A 16443-nucleotide genomic window follows, 5' to 3' on the forward strand; every position below is an offset into this window, starting at 1 on the left:
GCCGGCCATAGACGCTTTATCTCTTTCTTTTGCGTGAGTCGGGTCTCTTGGGCATGTGGCGGAAAGTGATTCCGGCAGGTCAGAGCTCGAAGCCCACGCAGTCTGATCTTGCTCAAGCTGCTGTACCAATGCAACCCTGGCTCGGATCTGAATACTCATTCCCAAACTCTCTTAGGGGAACCGATCCGTCTGTTTCTCTGCCCTTAGACCCTCCGGCTGGTTTCTTAGTGCTGCCGGTTCCTATCAAGCTTATGCGCGCCTGGCGCCCTGTTGACGGGTCGTTGTCATGCATTAGACTGCGGGAGGGCGCTGGTGTCTGACATGTCGCCCGTGCTCTCGGAATTCACACGCAGCACCCGATACGTACTCCCACGTTAAAAGGTCGAAGCGGTCTTCAAAGTTACCGCTAGCAACTGTTTGAGAACCTCGAATTCGGTCTCCGTAAGGCCTTGGCATTGTGTCAATTCAGTTCTACGATTTCGTCTACCGAAACCGTCTTCACTACTGCCCATCGAGTTGTCAATTGTTCCCTATAGCGGAATCCTTCAACATGGTCCGAATTGCGGCCTTCGAGGTGGAGCAATGGATGGACGAGTATGAGACTACCCCGGGATGCCTCAACATCGCCGAAACCTGCGCCGCCTCCGTCTCCGTGGATGAGTTGATGGCACTCTCCGAGGACAAGAGCGCTCCAGGCCCGATCGACTTCTCCACCAAGCTCGTCTACGGACCCATTCGCGGCTCTGATCCCCTCCGACAACGGGTTGCCCAACTGTGCGGTAGTGACGGTTCGGGAGCCCGAAGCATTCTTGAACAGGACGATGTTCTGATCACCCAAGGCGCTATCGGAGCCAACTTCCTGTTGCTCTACACCCTCGTCAACCCCAGCGACCACGTCATCTGTGTGTATCCCACGTATCAACAGCTCTATGGCGTTCCCGAGAGTCTGGGCGCGGATGTCTCACTATGGAGATTGAAGAAGGAGAATGGCTTTGTCCCCGATGTCAAAGAACTTGAGGGTCTCGTGAAGTCAAATACAAAGGCATTCCTCTCTCTCGTCCTCTATGGTTTTGTTGACTAATAGTATTGCAGATGATCATCATCAACAATCCCAATAACCCCACAGGAGCACCAATCCCCATCACAGTGCTCAAGGACATCGTCGCCTTTGCCAAAAATCACAACCTCATCCTCTTCTCAGACGAGGTTTACCGCCCGTTGTTTCACAACTTCTTCGAGGATGGCTCCGAAGTGCCGCCTCCGGTCACCACCTTTGGCTACGAAAAGGTTATCGTCACAGGTTCCATGTCCAAGTCTTATGCGTTGGCTGGCATCCGGATCGGCTGGATCGCATCAAAAGACAAGGGCATCATCCAGGCAATCGCTTCAGCAAGAGACTACACCACCATAAGCGTGTCTCAGATAGATGACCAGATCGCTTCTTACGCCCTTTCGCAGCCAGTCTGGAGGCCATTGCTGAAGCGTAACGTCGCGCTCGCTAACAAGAACAAGGCGTTGCTAGAAGCCTTCATCGAAAAGCATAAGAACGTCTGCTCATGGGTCAAGCCCAAGGCGGGAACCACGGCATTTGTCCAATTCACCCATGGCGGAAAGCCGGTAGATGATGTCAAGTTTTGTCTGGATGTTCTCAACAAAACGAAGGTGTTCTTCGTACCTGGGTCCAGGTGCTTCGGAGACGGGAAGGACTTCCCGGGCTATGTCCGCATTGGCTATGTGTGCCACACGGAGGTGCTCAAGGCAGCCCTGGAGAAGCTCGAGAAATACGTGGAGGCCAATCTTTCATAGCCGAGAAACATTGAAATCCACAAGACAATGATTGAAAGAAAAGAATGCCATTCGTGAATGCCACCAAATGCCTGACCCGTCGCCGTTGAACCGGCCGGTGTAATCCCGCAGCAGCGATTCGTCCAGCTCCGGGAATGCCCCACTTCTCCACGAAAACACGTGCCGTCGCGGCCGGCGCGAATTCGGACCCCTGCAAAAAAAGTTTCGCATGCATTGTGTGGGATTGCAAAAAAAGTGCGCCATCAGACCATCCTGTCTCCAATGGGTCCCATCTCCCTCTTTTCGTAGTTCTACCTACTCCATTCTTTCCCTTCTGTATACGCCGCATACGCTTTTGGTCACGATGAGGGCTCCCAGGGCCGTCAGAGTGCCGAATGGCGGCCTCTTTACAGGCGCAAAGCCTTCGAGTCGGCCTTTCAGCATCGCCGTCAAGGTGAAGGCTGCTGCTCCTGCCGCCGCCACCACTCAAGCGACCCCGGCATCATGGAAGCTCGCGAGGCGTGCATTCTCCACGACCCCCCGCGTGCGGTCTGCCGCCCAAGAGGCTTTGAAGCTGGCTCAGGAGAACGCCGCTGCCCTGACCCCCGAGGTCGTCGCCGCCAAGATGAGCCCCGAGGAGGCCCAGCGTCTCTCCCGCGTGCGCAATATCGGTATCGCCGCCCACATCGACTCCGGAAAGACGACATGTACCGAGCGAGTTCTCTTCTACTCTGGCAAGATCAAGGCTATCCACGAGGTCCGCGGAAAGGACTCCGTCGGCGCCAAGATGGACTCTATGGATCTCGAGAGAGAAAAAGGCATCACCATCCAGTCTGCGGCTACCTTCGCCGACTGGACCAAGAAGGAAAACGGAAAAGACGAAACATACCACATCAACATCATCGATACCCCCGGTCACATTGACTTCACCATCGAGGTCGAGCGCGCTCTGCGTGTTCTCGACGGTGCCGTCATGATTCTCTGCGCCGTCAGCGGTGTCCAGTCCCAAACCATCACCGTCGACCGTCAGATGAAGCGCTACAACGTCCCCCGCATCAGCTTTGTGAACAAGATGGACCGCATGGGTGCCAACCCCTGGAAGGCCGTCGAGCAGATCAACAAGAAGCTCAAGATCCCCGCCGCCGCGATCCAGGTCCCCATCGGTGCCGAGAACGAGTTCCAGGGCGTCATTGACATCATCGAGAAGAAGGCTTACTACTTTGAGGGCCCCCGTGGCACCCAGGTCAGGGTCGCCGAGGTCCCCAACGGCTATGCAGACATCGTCGAGGAGAAGCGCCAGGAACTCATCGAGAAGCTTGCCGACGTCGACGACGAGATTGCCGAAATCTTCCTCGAGGAGCAGACCCCTACCATTCCCCAGATCAAGGCCGCCATCCGCCGTTCTACCATCGCCCTGAAGTTCTCCCCCGTCATGATGGGTTCCGCCCTCGCCGACAAGGGTATCCAGACCGTCCTCGACGCTGTCTGTGACTACCTGCCCAACCCCTCCGAGGTCGAGAACAAGGCTCTGGACAGGAAGCGCGACGAGACCGAGGTCAAGCTGGTGCCCTACAACTCGCTCCCTTTCGTCGGACTCGCCTTCAAGCTCGAGGAGAACAACTACGGCCAGCTCACCTACATCCGCGTCTACCAGGGCAAGCTCCGCAAGGGATCCTACCTGTTCAACTCCCGCACCGACAAGAAGGTCCGCATCCCCCGCATCGTCCGCATGCACTCCAACGAGATGGAGGACGTCAACGAGATCGGCGCCGGCGAGATCTGCGCTGTCTTCGGCGTCGACTGCGCCTCCGGCGACACCTTCACCGACGGAAACCTGCCCTACACCATGTCCTCCATGTTCGTCCCCGACGCCGTCATGTCGCTGTCCATCAAGCCCAAGCGCACCAGCGACGCCGACAACTTCTCCAAGGCCATGAACCGCTTCCAGCGCGAGGACCCCACCTTCCGTCTGCACGTCGACGAGGAGTCCGAGGAGACCATCATCTCCGGCATGGGCGAACTGCATCTCGAGATTTACGTCGAGCGTCTCCGCCGCGAGTACAAGGTCGACTGCGAGACCGGCAAGCCCCGCGTGTCGTACCGCGAGACCATCTCCCGCAGGACCGACTACGACTTCCTCTTCAAGAGACAGTCCGGTGGCCCTGGTGACTACGCCCGTGTCGCTGGCTGGATCGAGCCCTTCGAGGACCCCGAGAAGAACTACTTCGAGACTCAGGTGGTCGGTGGCACCATTCCCGACAAGTTCCTTTCCGCTTGCGGCAAGGGCTTCGAGGAGGTCACCGAGAGGGGTCCCCTCCTCGGCCACAGGGTCATTGGTACCAAGATGATTGTCAACGACGGTTCCACCCACGTTACTGATTCCTCCGATCACGCCTTCAGCCTGGCCACCCAGATGGCTTTCCGCAAGGCCTTCGACGAGGCCGGCGGCCAGGTCCTCGAGCCCCTGATGAAGACCACCATCACCGCCCCCAACGAGTTCCAGGGTAACATCATCATGCTCATGAACAAGCGCAACGCCACCATCCACGACACCGAGGTCGGCACCGAGGACTTCACCCTCATCGCCGACTGCAGTCTCAACGCCATGTTCGGCTTCAGCTCTCAGCTCCGTGCCGCCACCCAGGGCAAGGGCGAGTTCTCCATGGAGTTCAGCCACTACGCCGCTGCTCCTCCCCACCTCCAGTACGTCTCCTTGCCCATCTGATGTTTGTGTATTATGCATGCTAACAATCCCCCCCAGAAAGGAGCTCATCGCCAACTACCAGAAGGAGTTGGCTGCCAAGCGTACCAAGTAAGCCACATTGGCTACCCCCACTGGGTCCTTGTATCAAATCCGTGGCCCGTTTGTGGCATCACGTCGTGTATCAACAGCGGACCGCCGCTCGGCGTCATGAGCTCGCCGAGAATGGTCGGTCGTATGTCGCCTATTTGAGCGGCGTACATACATGTATATCTATCTAATGTCATACACCAGGAATGTAGAGCCTGGACGAAAATCACCCTGAAGCCTTGAAAAGAAAGGCTTGCGGGGTAACGTGATTCATGATAGAAACTAGACTTTGAAGAAATACAGACCTCGTCTCTCCCAATGTGCTTTCCGTGCAACCGTCCCCATCATGTCTCCGTTTTCGTCTTGTGCTTTTATCAATCTTAGCAATATGGCGACTCTGGGGGACGTTAACGTCGAGGGCTGATGAAAAGAGGTTGGAGGAAGCTTTCTGCAACTATAGGTGTCGACACTCTAAGACAGCGAAACTACTGTTGTCTGCGTGAGGAGGATGTGATAGGGTTGATTGTTATTGGCGATAGACTTCGGGCTGTTGTCCTTCCCAACTTTCTCCCGGCTGCCATGACATACTCCAGCGAACGATCCCCAGGATCCTCGGCGGAAATGCTAAACTTCAAGCGATACTCAAACATTTTGCACAATCATCCTCTTGCTTGGGCCCCTTGAAACACGGCTTGATGCTCTGCTTGGAAGCATACTGTCTGCCTCCGTTGTTTGCCATGTGTATACGTAGGGTGTTGGACGTCGATCACGCCTGGTACTGGGATGACCAAAGCAGCTCAACCCGAAGCAGTTGTCTGCTTTTCTCGTTGCTTTCTCGGTTGTCGCGTATGTGGGTGTCGGTGTTGGAACTGCTTCAATCTTCTCTGGCTCGGGCATCGAAGCTGATTCTTGTGGAGCTTGATGGTGTCGGGATGGCTTCAGTCGGGCTTTTTGCTTGAGCCAGTCGGCCAGCCGGTGGTGAGTCTTGGCATTTTCGCCGTTGTCGGTGTCTAATGCAAGAGAGCTCCGGCTCTGGGGCTGAGACGAGGGAGGGATAGGGATGATGGAAGCGTAAGAGGCCACGAAGCTCATGCTAGTGGCGATGGCTGGCATTTGTAGGGTTGCTGGGAGGAAATTCTGAGCAATGACCTTTTGGACCGTGTGTTTAAGCAGGAGCATGCGCGCAAGGTCTACGGAAGAGAAATTTCACTCATTGCACGGCAGGAAAGAGCGATGAGTACCCAGAGTTGCTAGGTCAAACAAGTACTTTTAGTAATATGGTAGGTATCAAAGACGCAGCTGCCTGCGCCGACTGCCATATCCAGTCACGGAAGTTGCCTCATTCCAAATTTTATGTCAACACGACACCTTACATTCTACGGAGAACGTCGGCGACAACCTCGCTGGTCTTGGCAGAGCCACCGAGATCAGGGGTGAGGAGCTTGCCCTCCTCCAGGTTGGCGTCAACAGCGGCGTAGATCTTGGCGGCGGCAGCCTCCTCGTTCAGGAACTCGAGCATCACGGCAGCGCTGCGAAGGGTGGCGATGGGGTTGGCAATGTCCATGCCCTGGATGTCAGGGGCAGAGCCGTGGCAGGGCTCGCCCATGGCGAAACCCTCACCGACGTTGGCGCTGGGGACGAGACCAAGAGAACCGACGAGGGCGGCGGCGCCGTCAGAGAGGATGTCGCCGTACAGGTTGGGGGCGACGATGACGTCGTAGTCCTCGGGCTGGCGGAAGAGCTTGTAGACCATGGAGTCGACAATCTGCTCCTCGACCTTGACGCTGGAGAACTTGGGGTTGGCGAGGGCCTGCTTGGCGGTCTGGCGGAAGAGGCCGTCGGTCTGGGAGAGGACGTTGGACTTGTGGGTGATGGTGACGAGGGGGCTGCTGTGGATGCTGGATGCACCGGTGGCGCGGACGTTCTGGCGGCGGAGGGCAATCTCACCGGCCATGGCGGCGATGCGGTGGGAGGCGTTCTCGCTGATGCGCTTGATGGCCTCGGCGATCTTGCCGTTGGGGCCGTCGTAGGTCTTCTCCTCCTTGACGTACAGGTCCTCGGTGTTCTCGCGGACGATGACCATGTCGATCAGCTTGCGGTCGGTGGAGACGGACTTGACGGGGCGGACGTTGGCGTAGAGGTCGAGCTTCTTGCGCAGGCCGACGATGGGGGAGGAGTAGCCCTTGCGCGGGGTAGTGGGGGAGGAGACGGCTCCGAAGAGGGCGCCATCGCACTCGTTCTTGAGGATCTCGACGGTCTTGTCGGGGAGGGCGGCGCCCGTCTGCTCGAAGGTCTCAAAACCGGCCTTGAGGTCGGTGAACTCGAACTTGAGGCCGAGGGAAGCGGGGAGGGCCTCGAGGATGCGGCGGCCGGCGGGGATGACCTCCTTGCCGATGCCGTCACCGGGGATCAGGCCTGGGAAATGTTTAGTAAATGCGGAATTGGCCAATTGAGTTTTCCCACGGGGGTCCTACCGATTCTGAGAGTTCTGACAGACATGATGGGCTTCAATTGGCGGCCAGCGGGTGGATTGTCTTCTGGTTGAAGGAAACGAAGCCCGACTCATTCACAGCCGAGACGCAAAAAAAGTTACCTGCATGGACGGTCGATATCGGAGGTCGGGCCAGCCACACCGAGGGCCGTTCGGCGAGCGACCAACGGGCGGCCGTTATTCTTGGAGCAGGGTCCAACACATCGGAGCTTTCAAACCGCGGCTACTTCCGCGCCATTGCGTCAGGTTCTTTCAAGGTGAACTTTTTGTTGGTCCTCTCCAGCGCTGCAACGAGGCGCATGATTCGCTTTCGCATCTCATCTTGGACAGCGTGTTTACGGCGGTACTGGACGGTCTGGTGTCGGCCGTTGATGCGCTGTTCGCCCTGCACCGCCAGAAAGCGAGCTTCAGAGATTGAGTGAGTGCCTATTTGATTCCCGGAATGCTACCCATCCCGGCGGCACGCCCCGGGTACTCGGGCCACAGTCCTTCACCATTAGCCGGCCCTACGATCTACCTTCTCATCAACGAACTTGCCCTAAGGGTACAAATGTACGGCACAGTAGTGCATCCGTATGGTGCCTGGGTCGGGTCAGGTCAGGCCGCGAGCAGCAATGAGCATGGAGCGAGTCAATTGACGCAGCACAGCAAACTTGGGGCCTCACAGACGGAAATTATATGGGCAAGGTTGTCGCCGGTTAGCGGCCGAGGGGATGTGACGACCCCTGAGAGACTCCCCACATTCTTCGCTTCTAGCGCGTTGGAGAACAGAGGGAACAGCGCGGGCGTGCCGGGATTGAAGAGCTTCCAGAGAGCTTCCAGAGCATTGCGAGAGGGGAAGCTCTTCCCTCCCGAGGTGGGAAATGGAAGGCAAAAAGGGGGCCGTGCTGCAGACCGGAGTCGCGTTCCAGATACATGACTTTTTTTTTCCGATCTTCTTTTTTGCGTGATCCCAAGGATGATTGATGGACTGTCATTTTCTTTGATCTTTGTCTCTCACTGTCAAACGGTGGAGGGCTCAGTTGCCAGAGCAGCCGGATAAGCTAGGGATAAAGAAAGCCGCTTGAGTAAACAAGAACGCCAACCTTTTTTTTTTTTTTTTTTTTCCTTCTTTCTTTCTCTCCCTACCTCCGTCGAGCCGTGTTTCGCGTCGCTCCTGACCGTTGCCCCTTTTCTGAATAATGCATATTCTGATAAACGGGTTAAGCGGCAAGAGGCGGTAAGCTCGCAGTCCAGCAGACGCACTAATGCACAGCGGATGAGAAGAAGAGAGACTGTGAAACAGGAGACCGTGCATTGGAGCTGTACCTAGCTTTCCCACTAGGTAATGAAAAAAGATTAAAGATATGGACCTGAGAGAGGGAAAGAAAGCTCGTCCGGCGGCGTTCATGTCCATCACCTCAGAGACCGTTTGTAGGCGTGCTTCACTTTTGATAAGTTACCAGAGCTACCGCTGTAAGTTGTCAGCGCCGTCTCGTCATTGCGCCCGGTTGGCGGCATCCGACGGCTGCCAAACCGACATTGCTACCGAATTTCCCCTTTTTGTCGATCCTGCCGCGCCCAACAGTCAGGCACTAGCTGCAGATGCAGCTGCAGCTGCGGACTAAACCGCGGCGACGGCGGCATCACACGGCCTGGGACAACAGACAGACACGACAGACTCCCCGAACACTTCAGGTGAGGGCAGCGAGAGGTAGGAGGGGCATTTTCCTACAAGGGCAAGCACCACCAAGCCAAGGGATAGAGGGGAACGGAGTCTGGAGGGATGGTTGGATGGAAAAGGGGGTCTGGCTGCCAACAGTGAGCTGTGACGTTGTGTTTGACTTGTGATGTGTCTTCAAAAGTACTCGCGTAAGGTAATGAGTACCTCATATTGTTGGCACCCTGGGACCTATCACCGCCCACCCCCTCTGTGGTTTTCATGTGCTCAAATGACAATTCTTCAAAAAGGGAGGATTGGGGCCCTGGGGGAGACTCTCGCTGACCAAGAGGCACTGGCCGTTAATGAGCAGCTTCCAGAACCATGTTCGACGACCCTGGGCCAATGGATCTCCCATTTGAGGCCCTGCAGGCTTTTCGACAAGCGAGAGCAGCTGGAATGGCCAGTGGATGCCCGCCGTTGGAGCTCCTGCATGTTCTTTCTTGGGACTGGGAGGCTGGGGACGCGCACCGCGGCGTTGCAGTGAACGCGAACCATCCGTCTGGCTGGCTGTGTTCCATAGCTGTGTAAGCCTGTAAGGTAGGCAGTGTACATGATGCATACAGGCATAAACTGCATATGCCATGCACCAGTCCTTACATAAACGCGTCGCCAACACCACCCACCACCCACCGCCTCATGTTGAAGACGAGCTAAGTCTGTGACAGTGAGCTGGCGTCGGGTCGGTTTGGCAGTGTAGCAGCGAATGAGCATGTGCATGTATGGGAACCCCTGAATGCTCGCACACACCCCTCACAACGCCGCCCCCCTCCCCCTAATGCTAGAGTGTACCTTACCTACTCTGTGACTCTGTATTGTATTAGTGTACAACTCTCGCTCTTGGTGATGAGGTATCTATCCCAAAGTTAAGCAGATAGTACATGACGCCGAGGATCGAGCAGGCCCTACACGAGCAGACCGCGGTGGTCTGGTGCGTTCGAATTGGCAAATAGTGGCCTACCGCGTGGTGGGCTTTTTGATCGATCCAGTCCCTTCTGATTATGATTATGGGATTATGGGGTGGCCGTAATTTAAATGCTAGCCCTGATGAACAAGCAACCTCACCTGTCCCCTTCTCGAACCACCCGCACCCACGAGTATCCGTACCGCACCTCACACACCCTGACCGTGGCCGTTCCATTTTCTCCTCTGTTCGCACTGAACCTAGGAGACCACAGACCCGACGGGACCTGAACCAAGTGGACGGACAAACGCGCCCACCGAGGGGAGACGGGACTGGAACTACTGGACACCAAACACCAGACGAGAGAGACTCTGACTGAGACACCAACCACACACGCACCACTTGCAGCACACAACACCACAGCACTCCCCCCCAGGCATCGAGACAAGACAGCTTTCGCAATCTTCCTCTTCTACAGATCATGCATTTAGCATAGCACCTCGCTGCTCTCCCGTCTCTCACCCGCCTACAACTCCACACAAACCCAGCTCGAGATACCCACAACGCTGCTGATCATCCATCGTCTGTCTGCCTGCCTGCCTCGCCTCGCTGAACTGACACCGCCGCCCCCGAATCCAATCCTGCCCTTCTCTCCCACTTTCTCCCTCCCGCTCAGCCCCCAAACCCACGACTTCGAAAAAGCTCACACGTCGTGACCGCTGCCCGACTTCGAAGCCTGCTTCCGCCTTCTCCGCAGATACGAACCTGACTCGGCATGCGCCTGCGTGCTGGAAACACTCCAGCGCCGAGTTCCTCCTTATAGCCCTTGAGCATCTTGCGCCGCGCTTTCTTCGCCCAACATATCGCCCAACGAGATACTCGTCGCAACTCCAACCTCCCTTACAGCTTCCACCGAAAGTTTAGCAGAGTACCTCGTCGCAAGGCAGCGACCCGACACCGTCGCCATGTCCGCAGTCAAGAACTTGCGGGCAATGTTCGAGCAGAAACAGGACGCGAGCCCGCCAGATCGAGGTAGATCGCCTGGACTTTCTTCCAGTAAGTGCTGTCCACCACTCTTCTTCTCTCGTTTGCCCTGCACAGCTGCACTGCGATGCTCCAGCTTGCAAGTCGCCCCTCGCAGCACTATTCGCTATGAACTGCACCCATATTGTCTTCTTGTAATCGCGTCCCGTTCTGAATCTTTGCTAACCGCATAACCTTCCCAGACGGCACCGAAACCCCTCCGCCTCCAGCCCGCCCCCTCTCCAAGATTCGCACCAGCTTCGTAGCCGTCGAGAAGGACGGCAGAGTCGGACTTCGCCGAGACCCCAGCAATGAGTCGAGCTTGTCTCAGCGGCGCCTGAGCAGCCACACCGAGGGAGAGGCGTCTGTCTCTGGCCAATCCGACAAGACAATGGCCACCGAGGAGACTTCCGGCGGCTTCAAGGCCAGTGTTGTCAGCGAGACCATTCCCGAGTCTCCTCGCCGCCCTGACGCGACGAAGGGCTCTCCCCAAGCTGCCACCCGAAGCCTCGGCGCCGTGACCGACAAGCCAAGCCACAATCCCGACAAGCACGTCGACATCGAGACGCCCACGCCCGAGCTTCTCCCCGGAGACCCGACCGAGAAGACCCCCTCCGCACCTACCAACGGCGCAGCTGCAGCTGCCGCCGACACGGCGAAGCCGGCCGCCAAGGCTAAAAGCACCGCAAAGCCTGCTCCGAAAAGCCTCGCGCCCCCTGCCGCAATCAAGGCGAGATCGAAGACGCCCACGAGGTCTCCGACCACCACCAAGGCACCCGCGCTGCCTCAATCCGGCTCGAAGCTGAGCGCCCCCAAGGCGGCCCATGACCCGGCCAAGAAAACCCCCGAGAAGCCGGCAACTAGCATGCCAAAGACTGGCGCGAAGACGGCGGGATCAAACAAGAAGCCCGCCCCCGTAAACGTTACCCCGCCTAGCGGCGCCGGCTTTGTTAAGCCCAAGGTCAAGTCTCCCACAAGGCCCGTGAGACTTCCGGCGTCCCTCATGGCCCCGACTGCCGCGTCTGTCTCCAAGGTCAAGGGGGAAGCTCCCCGTGAGACCCTCTCTCGCTCCTCCGGCAACCAGGGCCGCCCGGCTAGCAGAGCGAGCGCCGCCGGTGCCGGGCCGCACAAGACTCTGAAGCGCCAGAATTCGGTCATCAATCGGCCCAGGCCCAGCATTGGACCCCCGCCGAAGAAGCCTCTTCAGGATCACCCTATCACCAAGAAGGAGAAGGAGGTCGACGAGAACTTCCTGGCGCGTATGATGCGTCCGACCCAGAGCTCGAGCTCCAAGACCACCGAGAAGGCCCCCGTCACGCCTCCCAGACACCGCAGCTCCACGCAAGGCAGCGGCAAAGCTTCATCCGTCTCGAGAAGCCCGAGAAGAACCATCAAGCGCTCTCCCGAGTCCGTTCGTACAGGAAGCCCCTTCACCAAGAAGGAGCCCTCGATTGAGGAGGTGGCGGCCGAAACCGCTCAGGTTGAGACGGTTGAGAAGGTGGCTGAGGTTGTTGACAAGGCCGAGGAGCCCGTCGAGGTCAAGCCTGAGCCGGAGCCAGTCAAGGCACCGGTCACACCGGAGCCTATTCCTGAGGAGTCTTCTTCGGACAAGACCTCTGACCCCGAGCCCAGTGCCGCCGTTACGTCTGGATCCGACGGCGTCAACGAGGATCGCCCTGAGTCTCCCGAGTTCGATGAGCTCACGCAGCGAGCGGCGAGACTGTCCATTGATGAGGGAGACACCCACGAGCTAAAGAGCCCGGATGAGTTTGAGGAGCTCCTTGAGGAGACCGTCGAGGAGCAGAACGAGGCTCCTGCTTCCAGCGTGGCGACCACAGAAGTCAAGACTGAGACAGCATAAAGAAGCGTGTAGCGTGTTGAAGAGGGGTGGAGGCAAATGTATAGTTTAGACGATTGGGGTGTACCATGATACCTGACCGACAAAAAGGCGTAAATTTCTTCGTTCGTGAGAGTTTTTTTTAGGGGTTCCGGAGCAATAAGTTGGTGTCTGGAGCCCAAGGATTAAGATTAGTTATAGAGAATGAATACCACTCGCAAGCATTTTCACTTCGGCGATTGAAGCTCCTTCTTGTGATGATACTCTTCGGTGCATGTGCACTCTAAGCGTTGTAACAGGGCCGGGGCAAAGTGAAGCGTGAAATGGTGTGTTCATGTTTTCTACAAAATACAGATTTTGTACAGTACGTGGAGGACATGTCTCCCACCGGGCGTCTACAAATCGGCCGCCCGTTTGTCCCTTTTTGGTGCCTTTTCCCCAAGACGCCATTTTTGAGGCCATTCGTCTATCCGTTTGCGGACCGAGTCCTCGTCTTCGTCCAAAACCCCATCCGTCATTCTTTTTTTGTTTTCTTTTTCTCTCTTATTTTACCTTGCACGACACAGGACCATTCCTCCCACTTTCCTAGCCAAAGCCTCCCTCGCCTCCAAAACGCCCCTGTCGGTGGAGATGAACATGCACTCGCCCAACGTCATGCCCTTGATCAGGCCGTCCTTGCTCTGGAACCCTCTGACGACGAGCTCGAGGTCCTTGAAGGAGATGTTGACGGGTCGCTTCGGCTTAGTGACCATGCTGATACCCTTGAGGACGGGCTCGTTGTTCCAGTACTTGAGGCCGACCCAGAGGCGGCGGGAGGCCACGTTGGCGGTGGTGATGGGTTCCGGAGGCTCGGACATTTGCTCCGGGGTCGGGGGCGCGGGGCCGCCGCGGTAGAGGGAGGAGAGGAAGCCTGCGCGCTGCAGGGCGAGGGCGAGGTTGAGGTTGTGCTTGGTGTTTACGATGGAGGTCATGCCGAGGCGGGCGCGGGAGGCATTCTGAAGGTGCGAGCACGCGTTGATCATGTTTGTGAAACCCATCTTGAGGGATGATTGGGTGAGCACCGGGGCTCGGGTATCGTGGGGAGGTTGCGTCGAGGGGTGAGAGGGTGCGGAAGGGTGCGGTTCTAGGAGGGGGCAAGTTAGATGCGATCAAGTTTCCGGGACATCGGTGGCATGTTCTTACGGCGTGAGCTCAATTGGGAGCGGTTGACTGGTTTGTATGTCACCCTTGACCTTTGAAAACAGCGTGCTGCGCGTGGGGTGGCTCCAAAGATTGCGAATTCCAGACCGTCACCTGACCAAACCGGCGATATGGAAGCTATCGCCAAATTTTTGGAACGCAGCCCGGCCGGTCGTCGAATGATGACTAAGGATTCTGGCTGACGGACGATGGTCCGTGCCCAACGGTCCAGAAAGCTCCACTTCGAGGACCGTGGGGACCGCGGCCGACTGGGAGTGCTTCTCACTTTCACCCCGGTCGCCGCGTGTCATTGGTTCTTTCAACCTCCTGTAAGCGCCCGGTTGACCACTCGATGCGACCACCTGCAGGCTCCTCCAGTCGAGCAGCATGCATTTAGACGCCGGCGCATTGGAGCTATGGGCGGGACAGTGGGATGGTCGCAAGAATCTGTGCTTGGGTCTTTTCTTCTTCTCTCTTGCGACCGAGTACCGAGTGGTACAAAAAGCTGACTGGCAGGGCAGAGGGAAGAGAAAGAGGATGGGCCGGTTCCAAGGAGACCTACCTTAATTATCTAGCCCTCACAAACCATCCTCCCTCCTCTCTTCCCCGACACTCTTGTCCTCCTTCCGTACGTACTATATTTGTGCTATTCCTTGCAAAGAGTCCGCAATAAACGTGCCACACCAAACACCACACACACCTCCCAACGGCAGTCTGTTTCTATTGTCGTCCTGCTGCCGCCCTTGGCCTTTGACCGAGGCGGGGTAATTCCACAGCTTGCGCCGCTCCTGTGCTTCTCACCCTCGCGAGTGGGAGGGAGGGGTTCAGATTGATTGCTCGGCCGATTGCCTTTTCCCAACGACCAGAAGATCTATTCCTGGAAACACAGGTTCCAACAAAACCAGGATGGCGACCCGGCCGGGCGAGGAGAACGTAGCTACTCTGTGAGTTTGCTCCATCTTCTCAGACGCAGAAAGAACAGCAGTAGCAGTGCTACTTGACTTGAGGGGAAAACAACATCATGGCTGACTGGCCTGTGACGCTTCACAGCTTTGGAGACATTCATTACTTTTACGGCCCGCCGACGAATAACCCCCCTCACCACCGCTTCGATAAGGGCTCCTACGTTTATCTGTTCGAAAACGCGAATGACCGCCGCGCGCGCATTGAGATCGCGAACCACCCAGGCACGGATGATCAAGATGCCTTTGACGGTTGTATGTTGCGCCGCCATGCGCCGCCGTAGCCAGAGAGCTGACAATAGTGGTGTCTAGTCCTCGATAAGACGCACGTGCAGTACACCTATAATCACCAATGCATGGTAACCCTCACTGTCGGCGAAACGACGGACCAGACGGAGTGGCATCTCCCGACCTACGACCCCCAAAATCAGAACAAGTACCACTACAAGCTTCACTCTCTCGACATCTACTTCTGGAAGCAGGAGGACGCGCTCCAGTTCGTCAATGGCATCCGCAGAGTCCTCCCGCCGGCGCAGGTCGAGGTTCTTGACGAGCCGGCGCAGCCATCACACCACCACAGCCATCACCAAGCCGACCCCGTGAGCGCAGTCGTGCAACAGCTCGAGCACGCCGCGATCTCGGATCCTCACTACGGCAGCCCCCAGCAACCTCAACAACAAGCGCCCGTCAGTTTCGCGGGGCCTCCAACGTCCGCTGTCCCGGCGCAGCAAGAACCTCCAGCAAGCTTTGTGCCGATGGCATATAACCCCGCCGCGCCCGCCGCGCCCGAGGCAATCAGACACCGAGAAAAGACTCCTCCCCCAGAAGACGGCGGGGTGGACCCCCTAGCGGCCGCAGTAGCATACGACGCCCAGGCTCCCTTCTCTCCCGGCTTCGTCCCGCCCCCGGGTTTCCAGTCCGCCCAGGTCGGCGCCACCGGTCTCCCTCCACCGCCCCCGCCTCCGCAGTTTGGCGCTCCACCGCAACCCGGGCTCCAGCGCGCCGTGACCATGCCCGTACAAGCCGTCCACGGCGGCCTGGCCTCGCCGGGATTGGCAAGCCCCTACGGCAGCAACTTTCCCGGCACCCCGGGTCTGCAGCCTCCTCCACCTCCACCCCCGCCGCAGACAGCGCCGGCCCAGCCTCAACAAGCGCCCCAACAGCAACAGGCCCAGCAGCCAACGCCGCCTCCTCAGACGCCAGGCGCGACGGGCACGCCCCCGGTCACGAGCCCCGGAGCTACGCCGATCGGGGGATTCTCGCAGTACTCGTACACGACGCAGCCGCAGTCGCCGGCGGCGGTGGACTACTCGGTGCACCAGCAGCTCTACCGGCCGACGGAGCAGGAGGCGGCCCGGTACAAGGGGTACATGGTCAAGCAGGAGCCGGCGGGCAAGTTGGAGGCGAACGCGGGGCGGCTCGAGAGGGGCGTCACGGGCATGCTGAGGAAGTTTGAGAAGAAGTTTGGATGAGCATGTTCTTGTTGTTGTTCCTTTTTGGAAGGCGAAATATGGTTTCTTGAGTGGTGGATTGTTAAGACGGGCTTTTTCTCACGAGATAATCTGATAATTGAGGGTTTTGGATATGAATCCTGCGCGATGAATCTGTTTTGATCGCAACGACTCTGCTCACGGTTTACCTCCGGCCAGGCGTGTTGATCGTCATGATGATGATATGCTCGCGCCCAATCATAAACGTCCGCCTTTTCATATTACTAAAGTGGACATGAAGTCTGGAATCGATGCTTACCAGAGTGACTTGAGTTTCCTCGG

General features: G+C 57.5%; 6 protein-coding genes across 6 annotated transcripts; 4 read left to right on the forward strand and 2 right to left on the reverse strand.

The window, feature by feature from the left end:
• Positions 1–550: 550 nt before the first annotated feature.
• Positions 551–1806, forward strand: COL26b_003798 (uncharacterized protein; the record flags this gene model as incomplete). The annotated part of the gene is made up of 2 exons (XM_053176689.1): positions 551–1067; positions 1127–1806. The coding sequence occupies 2 exons, from the start codon at positions 551–553 to the stop codon at positions 1804–1806; spliced, it is 1197 nt and encodes a 398-aa protein (XP_053039299.1).
• A 343-nt stretch (positions 1807–2149) lies between these two features.
• MEF1 (Elongation factor G, mitochondrial) lies at positions 2150–4601 on the forward strand (the record flags this gene model as incomplete). Its single annotated transcript, XM_053176690.1, has 2 exons — positions 2150–4488; positions 4547–4601. 2 exons carry the CDS (start codon positions 2150–2152, stop codon positions 4599–4601), a joined length of 2394 nt encoding a protein of 797 aa, XP_053039300.1.
• A 1344-nt stretch (positions 4602–5945) lies between these two features.
• LYS12 (homoisocitrate dehydrogenase) lies at positions 5946–7075 on the reverse strand (the record flags this gene model as incomplete). The annotated part of the gene is made up of 2 exons (XM_053176691.1): positions 5946–6991; positions 7051–7075. The coding sequence occupies 2 exons, from the start codon at positions 7073–7075 to the stop codon at positions 5946–5948; spliced, it is 1071 nt and encodes a 356-aa protein (XP_053039301.1).
• A 3560-nt stretch (positions 7076–10635) lies between these two features.
• COL26b_003801 (uncharacterized protein) lies at positions 10636–12554 on the forward strand (the record flags this gene model as incomplete). Its single annotated transcript, XM_053176692.1, has 2 exons — positions 10636–10726; positions 10897–12554. The coding sequence occupies 2 exons, from the start codon at positions 10636–10638 to the stop codon at positions 12552–12554; spliced, it is 1749 nt and encodes a 582-aa protein (XP_053039302.1).
• A 524-nt stretch (positions 12555–13078) lies between these two features.
• Positions 13079–13567, reverse strand: COL26b_003802 (uncharacterized protein; the record flags this gene model as incomplete). The annotated part of the gene is made up of 1 exon (XM_053176693.1): positions 13079–13567. One exon carries the CDS (start codon positions 13565–13567, stop codon positions 13079–13081), a length of 489 nt encoding a protein of 162 aa, XP_053039303.1.
• A 1163-nt stretch (positions 13568–14730) lies between these two features.
• COL26b_003803 (uncharacterized protein) lies at positions 14731–16143 on the forward strand (the record flags this gene model as incomplete). The annotated part of the gene is made up of 2 exons (XM_053176694.1): positions 14731–14926; positions 14984–16143. 2 exons carry the CDS (start codon positions 14731–14733, stop codon positions 16141–16143), a joined length of 1356 nt encoding a protein of 451 aa, XP_053039304.1.
• Between the last annotated feature and the right edge of the window lie 300 nt (positions 16144–16443).

Source organism: Colletotrichum chrysophilum, assembly GCF_026319265.1.
Source record: "Colletotrichum chrysophilum strain AFK26 chromosome Unknown scaffold_22, whole genome shotgun sequence".
In the NCBI taxonomy this organism is placed as follows: domain Eukaryota; kingdom Fungi; phylum Ascomycota; class Sordariomycetes; order Glomerellales; family Glomerellaceae; genus Colletotrichum; species Colletotrichum chrysophilum.